The sequence below is a fragment of the Colletotrichum chrysophilum genome, assembly GCF_026319265.1.
Source record: "Colletotrichum chrysophilum strain AFK26 chromosome Unknown scaffold_22, whole genome shotgun sequence".
NCBI classification, from domain to species: Eukaryota; Fungi; Ascomycota; class Sordariomycetes; order Glomerellales; family Glomerellaceae; genus Colletotrichum; species Colletotrichum chrysophilum.
Window position 1 is genome coordinate 425,807 of NW_026517309.1, and position 17,271 is coordinate 443,077.

Below are 17,271 nucleotides of genomic sequence, written 5' to 3' on the forward strand. Positions count from 1 at the left end.
TCGCAAAAGGGCGAGCACGGCACCGGGAGAAACGGTATGACTGCATGCATACGGCGTTGGATGGATGCGGAGGTATCATAGTACATGAATAAAAGCTCTCACAACCTGCACACTATCGTGTATCCTGTCTCTATGTGTCTGCTCAACTCATCGCCCGGCGGATCGTCCCATTCCCCTCACGGCAAGGGAAACTGCTTCTCGACCGCGTCGATCCTGTCCACGTACCACTTATTCATCCACGCTACTCTGTCCATGATGGGCGCGTGTCCCATGCCGTCGATAAACTCAACCACACTAGGCTCCAAATGCTTCGCCAGCAACCGGCCGTGGTGCGCGTCAATCATGACATCCGCATTACCGTGGATGACCGCGATCCTCTCCCTGCCGACCGCGTCCGCCAGCTGTGTCAACTGCTCAGGCGACTTGTGATGCCACCCGGCGCTGACGAGCTGCAGGATGAAGCCGAGGATGCTGAAAAGCCCCGGCGTGCAGCGCTTCACGAGCTCCTGCGCCTGGAAGCGCTGGAAGTTGCTGTCGAACCGACCATACCCCTTCCCGCCGTCCGCGGGGCCGCACTTGGGCGTGCTCTCGTCGGGGAGCTCGGCGGCCTCGTCGGGCTGGACGAGCCACTCCGCGGGGAAGAGCTTGAGGGCGGTGTCCTGGATGCTGCGGTCCATGGACTTGGGGACGAGCATGGCGGCGCGGTCGGCGAGGTTCGTGAGGAGGGGTTTCGTGTTCTCGATCCAGGGGGCGGTGCAGAGGAAGGTGACGGAGGCGAAGAGGTCGGGCGCGGCGAAGGCGAGTTCTTGGGAGATCATGCCGCCCATGGAGATGCCGAAGAGGTGGACGGAGCGCGGGGTGGAGGACCAGCCGACGTGGGTGAGGACGTCGAGGGCGTCGAGGGCCATTGCGGAGGTGGTGTAGCGGGCGTAGGGGACGTCGGAGCCGCCCATGCCGCGGTTGTCGAGGATGAGAACGGAGTAGCGGGCGGCATTGTCGTGGCCGAAGTGTTTTGTTTGGCGCTGCCAGGAGGTTTTGACGCCGGCGAGGCCCATGATGAACTTCGAGGGGTGTCAGTGGCGAAGAGGATACAGAGGGGTAGAGGGAAGTACGATGATCTTGGAGGGGCCGTGGCCGTGGATTTCCCAGGAAATGTTGAAGGGCCCGTCACGGTCTTTGGCGACGGGACACTTTCCTGAGCGGTCGGGCTCGAGGTTCCATATCGTTGAGGGATAGGAGGGGTGGTTCATTGTGGCTTCCGCCGTTGGGAAGACGGGGACCCTTGAAGTGCATTTTGGTCAGATGAAGCCATCCCCGGGGTTGAGTTTACATTGTGAGTAGCAGCGCTTACTTGGTAGCCATGATTGCGAGTTGTCTCTTTACCCCAGGACCCTTTTATGAGGTTGTAATGCAGATCGTTTGAGGTTGCACCTGCGGCTGGATTTAGAATCGTCGTCGGTTTACGCGCATGTATGTAAGGTTGATCGCGAGAGAGAGTGGATTTTGAGCAAAGAGGGAAGTAAAAGCTCAAGGGTGGCGATGGGGGAGGAGGGTGTTACAGATGAGTTTTGATTGAGGCTGTGAGCTGCTCTTGTCTGAGAGACACACAGAGAGATAGATTGAGAGCCGGGGGAGCTTGATCCTTGAGCTCGAACCCACCCTCCTTGATTGAAAATATGCGACGAAAAGAAGCAAGCGTATTCGCTACCTTGACCCGAACCAGACCTGCGGGTTTTTGGCGATTTGCGAGGCGGTTATATTGGAAACAGGACTTATTTAACAAAAAGTGCTGCAGAAGCTGGCGTCTGTGAACACGATCATGGGATCCCACGTTAGCTCGACAGAGATGCTTCAGAGAGGACGGCGGTGACGTTGATGAGTGTCGGTGTCAGTTATCAGGATACATTTTGTCGGTATCCGAAATGGATGCTGGCCTGGAGTACATTGATAGCAGCAGCACTCAGCGGCGGCGCGGCTTCCTGTGACCCCTAGTCCCACATGAACAATGCCTCGGCCCCGGGGAGCTTCAGTCGCCGCGTGGAAGCTCCCAGCTCATGGGACGTTATTGATCCCCGTGAGTCTTGGGCCAGTCAGGGAGTTGATATACATCGGATGGCGCGGAATTCCGAAGGTTTTTAAGAGCTTAGGGTCACTCATCTAGTCTTTCACGAAAAGGTCTATGAGCTTATTGTTGATTGCAGAAAGACCTTATTCAACCATTGAAATATCCAATGCTTCTGATAATGACGGAACCCCGTCTGCGGTACGTACCTGCCTCGAAATAGCTTGGCGACAAGCCAGAGCTCGGGCCACGTGCTGACTGAACTACTTCTCTCAAGCAGCTCACCGCCTGCCTCCTTCCCCCCTCCTTACGGCAGAATCAACAGCTGGCGCAAGTCTGACCCTGTTTCGTTTGGTCATCGAACAGCTCAGCTCGACATCAAGCAACAATATTATTTCGCCCTGCGACGCCACATATCTACCGCCTTCAGAAATTGATCAGCAACAGATTACGCGTGCATGTGAACATCAACTACTGTCCTCAACATGCTACACGCATAGGTACACCTACGCTCCATCATGTGGCTCTCGGTGCCATCAACAGACAGCCTGACCCGACCGCGCATCGCAGTCGCCGTCGTCTCCGCCATCGCCGCCCTCTCCGTAAGCTACTACGCCTACCAAGCGACCCAGGACGCCTACGGAGATGGCGTCCCCGGCCCAGGCCTCCACCGCAGCAATGCCGTCCGCCGCACCCACCGTCGCACCCGCCGTGCCAACTCCCTCTCCTCGTCTGACGGCGGCGACGGCGACCACGTCCCGGACGAGAACGCCGCAGACCTCGACGCGATCCGGCCCCTGAATGACGGCGACACGATAGTCGACGGCGGCACCGTCGACGAGTGGTGGAACGACCCCAACGGCATGCAGCCCCAGGCCCGCGCGGGGCACAACATCGTCAGCTTGCTATTTAGGGTCTCGGAGGACAATGCGAGACGGAACGCTTGCGTCCATCGAGGCTGCGCATGTAACGCCTGCGGCATGGTGCCCATACGCGGCGTCCGCTACCGCTGTGCCAACTGCGCCGACTTCGACCTCTGCGAGACGTGCGAGTCTCAGGGCGTGCATATCAAGACGCACATTTTCTACAAGATCAAGGTCCCCGCTCCGCCGTTTGGTCCTAGGCAGATGCAGCCGGTGTGGTACACTGGTGATCCGGAAGCGTGTATAAGAAATCTGCCGCGGAGTTTGATGGCCAAGCTGAGCAAGGAGACTGGTTTCGAGAGGCCGGAGATCGAGGCCTTTTGGGAGCAGTTCTCGTTCATGGCTAACACGGAGTGGCGCGAGGATCCGGACGATTTGCAGCTTGCTATGGACAGGAAGACGTTCGAGCGGTGCCTGGTGCCGTCCGGTGGCTCTCGACATGCGACGCCGAACTTGATCCACGACCGGATGTTTTCATTCTACGATACCAACAACGACGACCTCATTGGCTTTACTGAGTTCCTGCATGGACTGGCATACCGCAAACGAAAGGACAAGCTGCGCAAGATCTTCGAGGGTTACGACATTGACGGGGACGGCTTCGTCAACCGCCGCGACTTCTTGCGCATGTTCCGCGCGTACTATGTTCTCTACAAGCAGATGCACCGCGACATTCTTGACGGACTGGATGACCAGCTCATGGGCAGCACTGAGGCAATGCAATTGGTGGCCAGCCGCCAACCTCTCAGCAGTCTCTTTGGCCGAGAGGGGCGAGTGCCGCGCGCTGATGGGGACAACCGCAGCGAGGGCAAGATCTTCCACCCCAACGGTGACGTCGAACTGGAGCCCGGCAGACAAGGTGCTGTGAGCGAGGATAAGGGTGACACGTCGGCGAGAGAGGACGTCTTGACCCGACTTTTCGCACCGTACATCGGTAGCCCCTGGACCGTTCAGATGCGGTCTCCCGACAGTGAACCGGATACGCCTTACTGGGATGCTCTGCTGAACCCGCCTACAAGTATGGATGATCTGCCGGACCTGCTGAGTGGACAACGTCGCGAACGCAATGAGCTGGACTTTGACTTTGAGCTTGAATTGGGCAGCTCGGACGGCGAAGAGGATGGAAACAACAACTCGGACGCGGAAAACAGAAGCTCCACCGGTGCTGTTATTGGCCAGCCGGACGAGTCGGACAGCAGGACCAGAAGAGTCGATTCAGAACAATTTACTAGCACTATGCCCACAGAAAGCCAACTCCGAGCGCAAGTCATCAACCATAGGAGGCAGCTGGCACCGGATATTGAAAGAAGACGGCGACAAGCCGCAAGGAAGCAACTACACGACAGGTGGAAGAGGAGACAGTTTTACCTCGACGAAGAAGAAGGCGGCCTGGCTCCCGATGGATGGCAGTCTGATGAAGACGTGCTCGTCAACAACCGCAACGGCGTCGCTGAGAGTTCCAAGGCAGCGCAGCAGCAGGTTCTGTCCCCACGCTCGAGGTCATCTTCAAAGGTTCGCTTTGCGGAAGAATTGGACGACTACGAGATCAGATCCAACGCATCAGCGTCTTCTAGGAGCGTCCCCGAGCGCTGGGGTGGTATGGAGATCCCAGACGAGGAGCGGGACGCGGGCAAGGAGATTCTTTACCAGGTCACTCAGCAGGCATTCAACGAGCTCCTCGACGCCATCTTCAAGGACAAGGAGGATCTGGCTATTCAAGCGGCCGCGTCCAGATCTCAGAGAGAGACGCACAGAGCTCTGTTTGAGAACCTCACCGTCGAAGAGACGAAGCCAAAAGTGATTGAACCGCGACAGCCACGTAAGGCGCTGGATGAGAGCAAGCCCATTGCCGAGCGATCCCTAGAAGAGCTGCTCTTGACTAGTGGCTACAGAGTTGAGGAATCCGGCGAGGGTGAAGATACTCATCCTGCGGTAGAGGTCGAGCGTGTGATTGAAGAAATCGACGAAACGGATGAGGAGGGTGCCGAGGAGGAGGAGGAAGAAGAAGAAGAGGTGCCGGTCGTTGAAGAGGTCGATTACCGTGACCCCACGATGCCCCAATTCCGTCCCAACAGCGACGCCTCTATCGAACCCCCCATCCCATCACTCACACCATCATCTTCGGCCGAATCAGTCAAAACCAAAAAGAGGGATGCCAGGGCAGCTTCGAACAAGGATCGCGAGGGCAAGCGTGACCGCGCTGCCAAGGAAAAGGAGGGAATCTTGCATTCCAAGCTTATGGAGTGGAAGCGCCTCGACATTGCAGAGAAGGAGGCCGCCGACCGCGGCGGCTGGGGCAAGCTCAGCTTCGAGGAGTTTGAGGACATTTACAAGAGCCAGGAGAACGCCGGCAACAGGCTCGACTACCTGGGCAGCTGGGTCGACTTCTGCATCCCCTAGAACGGACAAGACGACCCTGTCCCGGACAGGATATTCGAAGACGGCATCTGGATCTCCGAGATGGATACAGATGACGACGACCTGACTATTACCACGATTGAAGATAGCGAGAGTTCCGATTCAATGCGCTAGTTGAACCCCAAGGAGGCGGAACTTCTTGGCTTGATTGGGAGTGGGAGGTCTTCCCCTGCGGCAATGTTATGGTGATTGAGCGTGGGAGGAGTCGAGATGGGAAAGGGACCGGAGCGCCCTTGTATTTTAGCCGTTCAAAATGGGGATGCATGGTTCTGCGCATGGGTAGGCGTGGGCGGACATAGCGATAATGGTAAATATGCCTATGACTGAATTTTCTCGTTTACTGTGAGGCAGTAGGTGGCACTGATCTGACATCACACAACCAAAACCACTCAAGGGGCTAGAATCCTCCCTCCCTCCGTGAACAACGTCGTACCCGTCACATTCCCATCCTTCATCAGATACGAATACGCCTCCGCCACATCCTCAGGCCTCCCGATCCGCCCCGTGAGACACTTACTCCGGAACAGCTCCACCGTCTCCTCCGGCAGCGTCTGGAATATCTCGGTGCTCACCGGCCCGGAGGACACGAGGTTCACACGCACGGGCGCGAAGTCGACGGCCAGGCCGCGGACCATGCCCTCCATCGCGCCGGCGGCGGCGTCGGCGACGGCCCAGCCGGGCATGGGGCGGTGGGACGAGGAGCCGTTTGTGAAGGTGATGGAGGTGTCTGGGCTTGCTTCGATGTGTGCGTGGGAGCGCAGGATGGAGGCGAGCATGAGCGGGGCGTAGGTGCGCATGGAGAGCTGGGCTGTGATGTCTGCGACCTGGGTCTCGGGGAAGGACGGGAGGGGGGCGGCGCCGTCTGCGGTGTAGATTATGTGAGTTATTTTGTTGAGGCCGTTGGAGGTTGCGGTGTCGAGGAGGGCGAGGAGGTTTTGGCGGAGGTTGGGGAGGTCGGAGAGGTCTATTGTGGGGGTCTGGATTGTTGTGGAGGAGGGGGGGAGGCGGGAGGCTGCGGCGGCGAGTTTGGTTGGGTTGGAGGAGACGAGGGTTAGGATGGAGGGGGAGGAGGTGAGGAGGATCTGGGAGGCGGCGGTGTGGCCTAGGCCGGAGGAGCCGCCGAAGATTAGGATGTGGGTGTTGTCGAGCTTTGAGGGGGGCATTTTTATGGTGGGGGTGGTGGGAATGGTGAGGTTTTGGAGATGGTGAGCATGGTGGTGTTGGTTTACTTGGGGAAGAGGTGATCATTTATGTATTCGAGAACTGTGAAGTAGTCCACCGAGACGGACGAACTAAGTGATGAACATCAGATGCTCTGATCCACTGGATCGAGAGAGGGGTTGATGTTTGTTTGGTGTTCGGGTTTACTCCGTCCCATGTTGATGGAGCAGTCCGTCGTGACGACGGCATCTTAGAGCCAGCCAATGTTGGGCGCGGGCTCCGTACGGACGAGAAGTTTAGATAAGTATCTACCTCAATTCCAACTGACAGTAATTTCTCACATTACTGCCGGCATATAGAACGTAACACCCCGGTGTAACTTAGACATTGCTTGCCCCGCGATGCCGTCCCAAATCCGGGCGTCGGCCCCGCGCATCCCGCGGAGCGGACGCCGGCCCAGGCCCGCTTTGCTCCGTGAAAGCCGCTGAAAGTCCACCAAAAGTCTGCCCTGCACGGAGCAGTAGGGTGCTGCATGAGGAGATAGGGCGCGGCGGGTAGGAACATCAAAAGCACGACACATCCTCCGCTACCCCTTATTTGCACGTTCTGTTACGTCCTTTCTCGAGAATTGGAAGGATCAGCAGGACCTGAGCGGATCGCTCAACTCATTTCTCACTGACCTAGGCCCTATCCAAGGGGCTCTCTCTGTTTTATCTTAACATTCTTTCCTCTTGCCAGCTAGACTATGAAGCCTTAGCATTCACGCACATCAGTGACGCTGACATCTTGGTAGCTTTTTTCTGGCTAGCCTTCGCCATGGCATTTCTTATGGAGCATCTATGCTACACGACAACATCTTACACGAGACGAACTCTAGTCTCGATGCTAGCAACGCATAAGAAGGGTGAACCGGGCCCCTATCTACACGATACCACGCCGCAGACTTGCAACCCGCCGTGGACTGTCCGCCGGGAAGAATCTCCCGCATACGTCAAAGAAGTCCCCGAACCAACGTATCCTGAGGCCCCAACATATCAGAGTAGCACAATAAACTCTGGGACGCGTCGCCAAACTACTCTAGCGTCCGCAGCCAGCCAGGCAGAAACCCGCGGTTACGGACGTCGCGGGACGATTAAGCTTAACGCCAAGCCCGTCATGCCTGCATATGCCCACCCGAAATCTTCACCGCGCCCTGAAATGACTCGCTCGCAGCGGCCTACACTGTGGGCACACGATCAGCTTCTCTAGAGCATTGAATATGACGATTGCAATAATCGACTGTGATATTGGGGTCAAGAACTTTCGCAATGTGCGCCTTTGAGATTCTGCGGGAGTTAAACGTCACCTATTATGCGTTCGTTACAGCACCATACGGATGAGCCCGATTCAGGAGCGTGAACGACCTACCGGCACTCGCACACAACACAGCCACGGCTTAAATTATATCTCATACCAGAGCCAAGTCCCCGGAGCAAACCGTGCCTGGCAGCGGATAAATGAGTTCAGATGAGATCGCCCAATCGTCTCCACAGCCCACCGGTTCGATCTTAGTGAGGGACTGACTCGGCCTGCGATGCTTCACCGTTCTGAGGAACGGAGAAAACAGAAGGCCGCCGATCCGCGATCAGTCCGAAGGCGCTGTGAAGACGGTATAAAAGGCCAGAACTATTCTTGGACGCAAGAAGTTACAACAGGCGTTAGACCAAGTCACTTTTCGCAGCACCCGGCCCACGATACTTCAATATGCAGCTTTCCGCCCTCCTCCTCGCTATTGCCCCGGTGGCCGTCATGGGCTGGTCTCACCCTGGATGCAGCAAGTCCGGCAACAGCTGCTTCAACTCTGCGCTAGTTGAGTACAAGGTGAGGGTCACGACCTCGTTTCGTACCATCACGTAGCTGACTTTCATGCCCAGTGCGGTATTTCTGAAGCCGAGTGGCCTCCCTTCCCTCCCTGCGAGTCTGTTGACGCGGTAAGTCGTATCTGACGCCACGTTTAAATGAGCTCTTTGACTAACGAGATTTCTCAGGCCGTTGGCTACTGGTGCTGTCCTCCTTAGGCTGGGCATGCCACGGAGGAAACTGGCTTGATTCATGTATATCTTCTTAGCAACGTACAAAGACAACACAGGAGACTTCTTGACTGCATGAACCTGATCCAACGTTTTCATATTGTGTAATCATCGCCTCAGTGATGGATGTTCTGAGCCCTGGGGGCTATGGCGCTATACGAGCGAACATGCTAAGTGTAATCCGAGCCATTGATTAAGAGACCGGCTCATTTTCCTGTGTGCTCGCTATCGTCGTTGGTATTGTAGTCGTTACTATTATTGCTACTATCATCGTCGTGTATCGTCTTCGTCCTTTATTATCAGCGTCTATCGCCGACGCCCCCCGTCGTCATCCCCCGTCGTCATCCCCCGTCGTCCTCCTTATCAAAGTCATTAAGTACACATGAATAGTAGTCGCTTTGGGACAAGAAGAATAGGCGATCTCTTGAATCAAAGGGGTAACATGATTACAAATTTATTTCTTGTATCAAAACTATGTCTACGTAGGGGCGCTAGACTGTTTTGAAGCAGGGGTAACGGAAACTTAAAGCTTCTTGCTGGCCGCCGTCGCATTCGTGGGAGCCGCAAAGTTGCCTGGAAGGGCAGTGAACATGACATCGGATGCCAGATCTGATACGCGGCCTAGAAGCTTCTCAAGCAGACGGTAGCCCGCACCCTGAGCGTACTCCGGAAGTTCTATCACAGCATGTTAGTCACCATGAAAGACAATCCCAGGAAGGATGTCCAGAAAAGCTCACCATGTCCGGCGTTGAAAACTCTAGCAAAGTTGAGGCCTCTCTGCTCAACCCAGTCGCCGATCTTGCCCGCGGCGCTCTGCGAGGACAGGTCGCTGTACGCGGTGGGGAGGAAGAATGTCTTGCTGGGGAACTCGTCGAAGCCCTGTTTTCCGTTCCAGGTCATGTTCTGCAGCACATAGAGTGTGCCGTTGGTAGGTACGCGGTCTGCGGGTCGCGATGTCAGTTTCTGAAAGAGCCATTGAGCGTTACCTGGTAAGAACTCACAGTCGAGGTTGCCGCTGGCGATGATGAAGTTGTTGGTGTGCTCGATGACTCTCGTCAGGGCACCCGAGGTGAAGGGGTCCTCGCTCTGGTCACCATTGGGGCCGAAGGGGTCCGCGTCGGTGCACTCCTGCCAATCCTTCTGTCCCTCGGGGATGTGGATCGCCTTGCGCATCTGGGGGATGTTGAGGTATCCGTGCCAGTCCTTCTTGTCGAAGCTGAGCGGCACGCTGGCGTTGTCACCGGCTGAGGCCCAGAGTAGGGGGTCGGAGGGGTTCGGGCAGCCCTGGGAGATGTGGTAGATGTTGGAGCACGGGCTGACTTCAGCCAAGCCGTCGTATACAATGGAGGAAATTTGGCAATCGTTGCTCATGTTGCCGGGAGGGAAGGGGCCTGCGGGCGGGAAGGTAAAGTACTTCTCGCGCATCTCTTTGTAGCCACAGGCCTCGTCCGCGGCCTCGATGCGGTCCCAGTAGTCGCCGACGTCGGGGTACAGGCCCATGACGTTGTTGTACTCCTCGACGAAGGGCTTGGTGACGATGTGCTGCTGGAAGTCGTTGGGGACGCTGCGGATGTAGGGGCTGAACATCATGGCGCCGGAGAGGTTGTAGTCGGCGGGTTGGTTGGACTTGATCATGGCGTCGCCGATGTACGGGATGTAGTGGCCCGCGTAGCTCTCGCCGGTGAGATGGGTCTTGCGGCCGGTGGTGTTGAAGGTCTCCATCCAGTTGTGGTAGAAGCCAAGGAACTGCTGGGCGATCTCTTCCTCGGTGGTGGCGTCCGGGGAGCCGACGGAGAAGCCGGTGCCGGCGGGCTGGTCGACGTAGAGCATGTTGGAGAGCTGGGACCAGGAGTAGATGTTGTAGACGGGGCGGTAGGCGGAGGGGAACCAGGTGAAGGGGCCGTTTTCTTGGACAAGCCCAATGAAGGAACTGCAGCCTGGGCCACCGTTGAGCCTGGTATATGTTAGAATTGATGAGTGCGATGTGTCGTGGGGAATTTCTACCAGATGGTGACTTCGTTGGAAGCTTCCTTGTTGGTGCTTGGGAAGTACCAGAAGAACAGCTCGCGCGTCTCATTCGACTTTTTGGAGATGGGCATCAGACCGGCGTAAGACTCGCCGAGGTCCCAGTCGACGAAAGGAATGTCGGTGCCGTTGACAAGATACTCTGAGATATCATTAGCTTGCTTGCTGGGAAACACAGCACGCCCATATGAATCTCACTCTGAGTCTTGTCAGTCAAGTACTGGTAGTCACCGCTGACATCGCGCTTTTGAATATTGCGACGATTCGGGCCACGCCTCTCCTCCGCCAACGCCTTGACGGGGTTGTGACCATCAACACGCCAGTGGGCCAGGACGGTGCATGGCAACATCGCCAACAGAAGAGCGCGTAGAGAAAGCGCGGGAGCCATGGTTATTATCTAGAGTGAAACGAATGAAAATGGCGAGTGTCGACGCTTGGGAAACCAAACGGCCATCTTGGCAGAAACTTGGCGAGAGGGCCGATAATAAATAGGCAATCGTATTTGGCGTGATCGGTTTCCCCTGAGGCACTGCATCTTATTGCAACGCTGATTGAATGTGGCATGGATCACCACTCTCTAAGATGAAGAGAGAGTTAATAATTAGAGTAGCTCAGCTGCAGTGTACCCTACAATTAACTCGGCCGCACCGTCTTGGCCGGGGTGCCATTGCAATGGCGAACGATAAACATAGGTGCCGGCAACTGATGAGCATGACTGACATCGCGCAATTAACCGTTTATTAGGGAGAAAAGCAAATTCTCTTAGTTTGAAACATTCATATATGTCGTGTTCCTTGAGGCAATAGCAAGTCTCCAATTGGCGGGGAATCTCACAGCGACCCATCCGGCATCGAAAATCGACCCGAACTGCATTCTGAACAAGCTCCCGAGCCGACCGAACGGATGCGCACTTTTGCTTGCTTGACTATAGCTCAGCAGCATTAATATAACTTTAACCCCTATACGGGCCGCAATAAAACCTTGTCACCCGCAGAGCAAAACAGCTCACAATGTGCTAGAAAGAACGGTCTTGACTCGTTCATTCAGCAAGTCGGCCAATACACCTAAAATAAGCTCGATTTTCATGGGACGAACTTGGGCATGCTGTTTGCCAAGATAGATCGGATGCAAAGAAAGCTTGTCTTTCGCATCGCACCGAGAAGAAGGCTCCGCAAGAGCTTGGCTCGGCGATCAGCCCGCCATATCAGGGGTTGAGTAGCCACCGTGCGACACAACGAGTCCCGCAATGTCCGGGGAAGAAGTGATGAGGTTCCAGTTCTGCGGGCTGTCAATTGACGCCATGGCCCGGATTGGAATGTGCATTGGGGGAGGAGCCGTGATAGCCGTCACCCCTGAAAACCTACGCTGGCCGTCAGGAGCTTATCTGGGCGGAATCCTCGCACCGACGTCCAACCAAACTTACACCAATTCAGCCCTTCCTTAATAAGTTGGTCTGTTGCTTGAGTTTCGCAGAGTTCATAATGAACTTGGCTTCTCAAATCTTACATAGACCGAGCTTCTTAATGAGACAATTCTTGCGTGCTGCTGTTTTATGGTCTAGCAGGGAACCTCTGTTTCGATGTCCCATTCCTGCCCGATTTTCTTAAAAAAAGCAATATTTAAAAGATTATTTCCAAGGAATACTTGAGTTCCAAGTTCCTACTCGTTTTCGGGATTCATGGTTGTCATACATTCTCCCACGAGTAGACGTCCTCCCCTGTGTAGTCTGCATGCTGCTAATTCAACATTGAAGTGTGACTCCCGAGCTTATGCAGCAAAGAGCCATTTTGCGAATCCGACTTTGATTTTATTCTTTGAAAGAAAATGTGGTCTTTGGTTGGCTATATACATTGAGTTCTCACATTTGCTAGATGCTCCCGCATAACTCTTGCTTCTCGGTTGCTTCTCGGTCGCTCTCGCGTCACAAGTTCCTACCGCTTCGACTGGCTTTTTCTACTCGTCATAAATGACGCACACAACCTCGCCAGCGATGTCAATGTTCGCGATGAAATCCTTGAGAAGACCGGTCTTGACATCTCTGCTGATGATCACCACACGTCCATCTGACTGAAGACCAACAGCGACCTGATCGCCGGCCTTGTTGATTGAGAACTGGCGGGGGAATCTGCCACCTGCAGGGTAGAGCTGAGTGAAGTTCAGGTGGCCCGTCTCCTGGTCGATGGCGAATATGGCCAGCGCGTCGGACACGATCTCGGTGCTGTTGGTCTTGTCGAAGTTGGGAATGCTGAAGGTGCTGACGTTGCGGGAGGAAATGACCAGGTACTGAGAGTCGGGCTGGGACTGTGGTTAGTCGCCGAGATTCAATCATTTAAAGTGTGGTAGTACTCACAGAGACGTGGATCTCAGCTGCTGCAGCTCCGACAGGGACAACGTTGTCCGGGCCGTGAGTGCCAACGACGAAAACCTCTTTAAATTCCAGAGTCTTGTCCTGGTTGTAGGTGACCTCGTAAGACGTGATGGTGTTGCCGAGCTCAGCCAACAGGAAGAAGAATGTCTTCTTGCCGACAACAAGGAATCTGGCGTGTCTTGGGCCGCTTCCGGATGCCGCGTTGAGAGGGGTGCTTGGCGTCAATTCGTATGTCTCCTGGTTGATGTTGAAAACCCGCACCAGGTCGGCTCCCAGATCCGGCACCAACACGAACTCCCCCGTGGGGTCAAGGATGGCCTCGTGGGGATGCGGGGCATTCTGAGCGGGCTTCGGGCCTGGTTGGCTCAGCGAGTACGTCCAGGACTGCAACCTCTTGATGTCGCTCGGGTCAGCTACAGAGAAGACCTCGAAAGAGGATGCAGGGCTAAACAAAATTTTGTCAGTTCCAATATCCATGTTGTTTTCCAACATTACCATTTCACATTTATACCCCAGCTCGACTTCTGACAGGGGTTCTAATGCTAGCGCAGCACGTGGGCGATGTACTTACTAAGACGCCAGCGCAATTCCACCGCCATCCTTGCCGTAGACAACAGAGCTAACGGCACCCTTGATGGTCTCCAGTTTGCCAAGCGGCGAGAGGGTTCCGTTCTCAGATTTTGAGAAGGAGACGAGCGTGCCGTTGGGATTGGTGAGGCCTCTGTCCGCGCAATAGAGCAGAGACTTTGACTGGTCGAGGGTCAGCCAGGAAGGGTTGGCGGCGCATTCCGTCGTTGTCGAGATTGCATCCAAAGTTGCCCCGGACTCGGAAGTCTGAAGGTTGAGAGTCGTGACGGTCCCCGCGTGGGAGGCGGCGTAGAGCAGAGTCGACGAAACCGGCTTGACGGACATGACGGCCAACAGCCAGGCAGAGGTGAGTTTGGACAACATGACTGGCAACTGGAGAAGAACCAATGAACCCGAGAAAGCTGCTCGACTCCATTTTTGAGCACTGGGAATCACGCCTCTTTAAGAATTCAAGGTACACATGTCGGAAATGCGACTATGCTTGCTCCGCCAAGCTCGTTTTCCGTGCGGGGTCGGGATGACCCTGGAACCCCGGCGGATTTTCCCACCTATTAATCTAACTGGCTGGGTAATTAGATCACTCTTTCCATGGAATTGGTAATTGCTGGTCGCACGTGTAAAGAAAATCGCTGCAGCGCACTGTCGGTCTGCTTGTGTGCTTCTTCTTGGCAGGGGTTGCGGATAAGGTTTGAATAAGGATGGGCTTGGCAGCGTTGTTTTTAAAGGGGAAAACTGGACGATTTGGGGTTTGGGTTCGTCTAAACCAATGATAAAGGTCGCGTTCCGCACTAATGGTTCATCCCATCGGTAAAGCTTCGACTTCGCCATCCATCCCACCGGTAAGTCATCAACTTCACTTCTCGACGCCTCTCCGATATAACGACTTGTCTTGGCATTTATTCCACGTTGAGGGCGGACTCCGAAACTCCATCGCCAAATTCTATCAATTGTTAGCGAGCATGCCAAGACAAGTAATGAATGATGATTTGAACTTGATTCAAGCTGCCTGGTCTTCCGAAGGCAGATTGCTTGGCTGATTTGATGTAAGGCCATCAAGGTACTTGTATCACGATCAGCATGCGTCCAGCGCAGATATCCCGGAAGACTCGGTGCAGACATCAACGTTTTAGCGATCTCAGCAGTTTCCGTTCAGATCATTTGTTTACTTACGCGGAACATGGTGACAACGAGCCTCACAGGGCCTTGTCTAGTAAAAAGCCCCCTCAGCTTAAGTTGTGCAAATGATTGGTTTGCTTTTGAACCCAAACTCCTTCGATAAGAGCATACAAGCACCAGTGAACACAAGGCGCATAGTGGGATTGTCAAAACACGTATTGGGGTATCTACTCAATTTATATACACACAAAAAAGCAGACAGTGGCATGAAGTTCAACCACTAGCACAAAGCCTTTTTAACCAAGAAAAGCATGAATTCGGCTCGACGAACAGGGGCTCCAAGAGTTTAAATCTCAAGTTATCAACCTCACCATCATTGATGAAGTCGCGCGTGTTGATGGTGATGACCCAGTCGAGGCCCGACTTCTCCGATGCGGCAAAAGATCGTGCTCCCGCGAGCGTGCCCTGACGCTTGCCAACAGTACGTCCACCAGTACCCCAGACGGCGTGCTTGCTGATGAACTTTGCAATGGTGCTGGCGCTAGCGGCGAGCGAGAATGCGGCATCGCATTCCTCTTTGACAGCCCCGTCGCCTCCGAAAACGTTGGACACATTCGCTATGGAGTCCGGTTGCGAGCCGTCGAGGCCAGTAAAGCGGGTGTCTTGGATGATGCGATCGACGGCGTGCTTGCTAGCGGCTGTCTCGAAGACACGAACATCCAGACCTTCCAGGATATTCTCCTTCAAGAAGTCTAAATACGGCTGTTGAGTAATGTTGCTCACGACGTAGCCCAGGAGCATTGAGCCGTAATTTGCATAGACATATTTCGAACCAGGTTTGGAATCGAGACTTTTCGTGAGCTGATATTCGATCATGTCGCGCAGAGTCGCGGGACGCGCATTGTTGTAAAAGTATTGAGAGGCCTTCCGAAACTCGAATCCAGGATCACCCGACTTTGAACGATCAAATCCTGTCTTATGCGTAAGGAGATGGTCGATTGTTGTAGTGAGAGCCCGCGGATCCTTAGCTTGTTTGTAGCCAAGGAGGTCGTACACGCGTGTGGAAAGCTTGAGCTTTCCAGCCTGAATCAGGTTGTCAATGGCAGCATGGACGAACATCTTACTCAGACTAGCCAGAAGGAAAACGTCGTCCGGTTGGACAGGAGCTCGGTTGCGCTCTGCCCAAGTATAACCGCGCTCAAAGACGATATGACCCTCTTCGGCGCCTGCGACTTGGGCCTGACGCACGCCGTTCTTTTTCATCCATGTTTCCATAATGGTATCGAGTTTCGCAGTCATGGCTGGGTCGCCCTCTTTGCCGGTCACCGTCCACTTGCGGGCCTCAGGGATGTCAGTCTCAGCGAAGATGACAGAAAACCGAGTGTCCTGTCCAGTGCCGGCGCCGTCGATGTGAATCGGATAGAGGCGATTTTGGGGCTCCTGCGACTTGAGTTCGGCGTCCAGTTGTTCCGCGGTGAGGTCAGCTTTTGCCTCCCACTCACCAACCCAGTCGCTAGCAAATTGGGGTGTGATTCGTTGATCATCGGCGACGAAGAGACGTTTCGGTCGCCAAAAGGTCTTTGTGAGTTCAGAGTCGTAGATTGCAGCGAACTCCTTGGGCCCAGGGGTGTCGTAGAAGATCGTTTCCATTGCGTTGCCAATGTTCTCGTGGACAATTAGGCAGTAGCGACGATCATTAGGGGTGCCGTAGGTGCTGTAGTCCTTAACGACGCCACTTGTATTGGTCGCAGAGTGAAAATCTCCTGGTTTCGTAATGTCACATTGTTGGCTCCATTTCCCAACATTTGTCCTCTCCATGACGGCAGCGAAGACGGCACCATCAGCCGGCCCCGAAGCGGAGACATGCGTTGGAGCATAGCCTTTGGATTTCCATGAGTCCATCCAAGTCCGGTAGCCATCTATATCCGCGCCAGAAATCGTTACTTGGTCGCTGCCCTCCCGCTTGACCCAAACTGCAGCGTACTTGTCGTCAGGAGGAGTTCCATAAGAGCTGAGAGAGATAATACGGTAGCCAGAACCCTTGAGCGCCTGGGCCTTGGCCGCATGAGTGGCACCGTCGATATTGAAGTAAGTCTGGACTTGGGGTGGTGGTGTTGCGGCAGCAGAGGAGACAGAGTACAGAGCGCAAAGGCTGAGAAGGGAAAGGACTGAGCGAAATTGCATAATGACGTTCAACATCAGCCCAACGGCCGGCAACAGTCAAATATGAGGTCACAGCTTACAGCCAGCGATACATTCTGGGATCAACCGGGCTGGGAGTGTTTTTATGTTCGTTCAATGTTGGCTCTGGATGAATTATGTGTGGGTGTTGATCATGACAGACAAGGATTCCCACAACCCCTCAATTATTGTTCGGGGTAGCCGATTGGGGTACCAGCAACTCATTTCAACAACTACCGCCCAATTAATGACCACATTAAGCACGAGTTGCTTTTTGTCGGTCATGCTGAAGGTGCTGCGGGCGGAATAACCCTAAAATTCTTATTTAGGGAAGCAGATCAATCCACAGACCAGCGCTTC

General features: G+C 54.7%; 6 protein-coding genes across 6 annotated transcripts; 1 reads left to right on the forward strand and 5 right to left on the reverse strand.

Annotated features, from left to right (window-relative positions):
- Positions 1-176: 176 nt before the first annotated feature.
- COL26b_003890 (uncharacterized protein) lies at positions 177-1,055 on the reverse strand (the record flags this gene model as incomplete). The annotated part of the gene is made up of 1 exon (XM_053176775.1): positions 177-1,055. One exon carries the CDS (start codon positions 1,053-1,055, stop codon positions 177-179), a length of 879 nt encoding a protein of 292 aa, XP_053039385.1.
- A 1,525-nt stretch (positions 1,056-2,580) lies between these two features.
- On the forward strand, positions 2,581-5,385 carry COL26b_003891 (uncharacterized protein; the record flags this gene model as incomplete). The annotated part of the gene is made up of 1 exon (XM_053176776.1): positions 2,581-5,385. The coding sequence occupies one exon, from the start codon at positions 2,581-2,583 to the stop codon at positions 5,383-5,385; it is 2,805 nt and encodes a 934-aa protein (XP_053039386.1).
- Positions 5,386-5,792: 407 nt separating this feature from the next.
- On the reverse strand, positions 5,793-6,566 carry COL26b_003892 (uncharacterized protein; the record flags this gene model as incomplete). The annotated part of the gene is made up of 1 exon (XM_053176777.1): positions 5,793-6,566. One exon carries the CDS (start codon positions 6,564-6,566, stop codon positions 5,793-5,795), a length of 774 nt encoding a protein of 257 aa, XP_053039387.1.
- Positions 6,567-9,156: 2,590 nt separating this feature from the next.
- COL26b_003893 (uncharacterized protein) lies at positions 9,157-11,046 on the reverse strand (the record flags this gene model as incomplete). Its single annotated transcript, XM_053176778.1, has 5 exons — positions 9,157-9,308; positions 9,371-9,574; positions 9,635-10,587; positions 10,638-10,800; positions 10,857-11,046. 5 exons carry the CDS (start codon positions 11,044-11,046, stop codon positions 9,157-9,159), a joined length of 1,662 nt encoding a protein of 553 aa, XP_053039388.1.
- Positions 11,047-12,611: 1,565 nt separating this feature from the next.
- On the reverse strand, positions 12,612-13,977 carry COL26b_003894 (uncharacterized protein; the record flags this gene model as incomplete). Its single annotated transcript, XM_053176779.1, has 3 exons — positions 12,612-12,953; positions 13,009-13,471; positions 13,598-13,977. The coding sequence occupies 3 exons, from the start codon at positions 13,975-13,977 to the stop codon at positions 12,612-12,614; spliced, it is 1,185 nt and encodes a 394-aa protein (XP_053039389.1).
- A 1,026-nt stretch (positions 13,978-15,003) lies between these two features.
- Positions 15,004-16,914, reverse strand: COL26b_003895 (uncharacterized protein; the record flags this gene model as incomplete). The annotated part of the gene is made up of 1 exon (XM_053176780.1): positions 15,004-16,914. The coding sequence occupies one exon, from the start codon at positions 16,912-16,914 to the stop codon at positions 15,004-15,006; it is 1,911 nt and encodes a 636-aa protein (XP_053039390.1).
- Between the last annotated feature and the right edge of the window lie 357 nt (positions 16,915-17,271).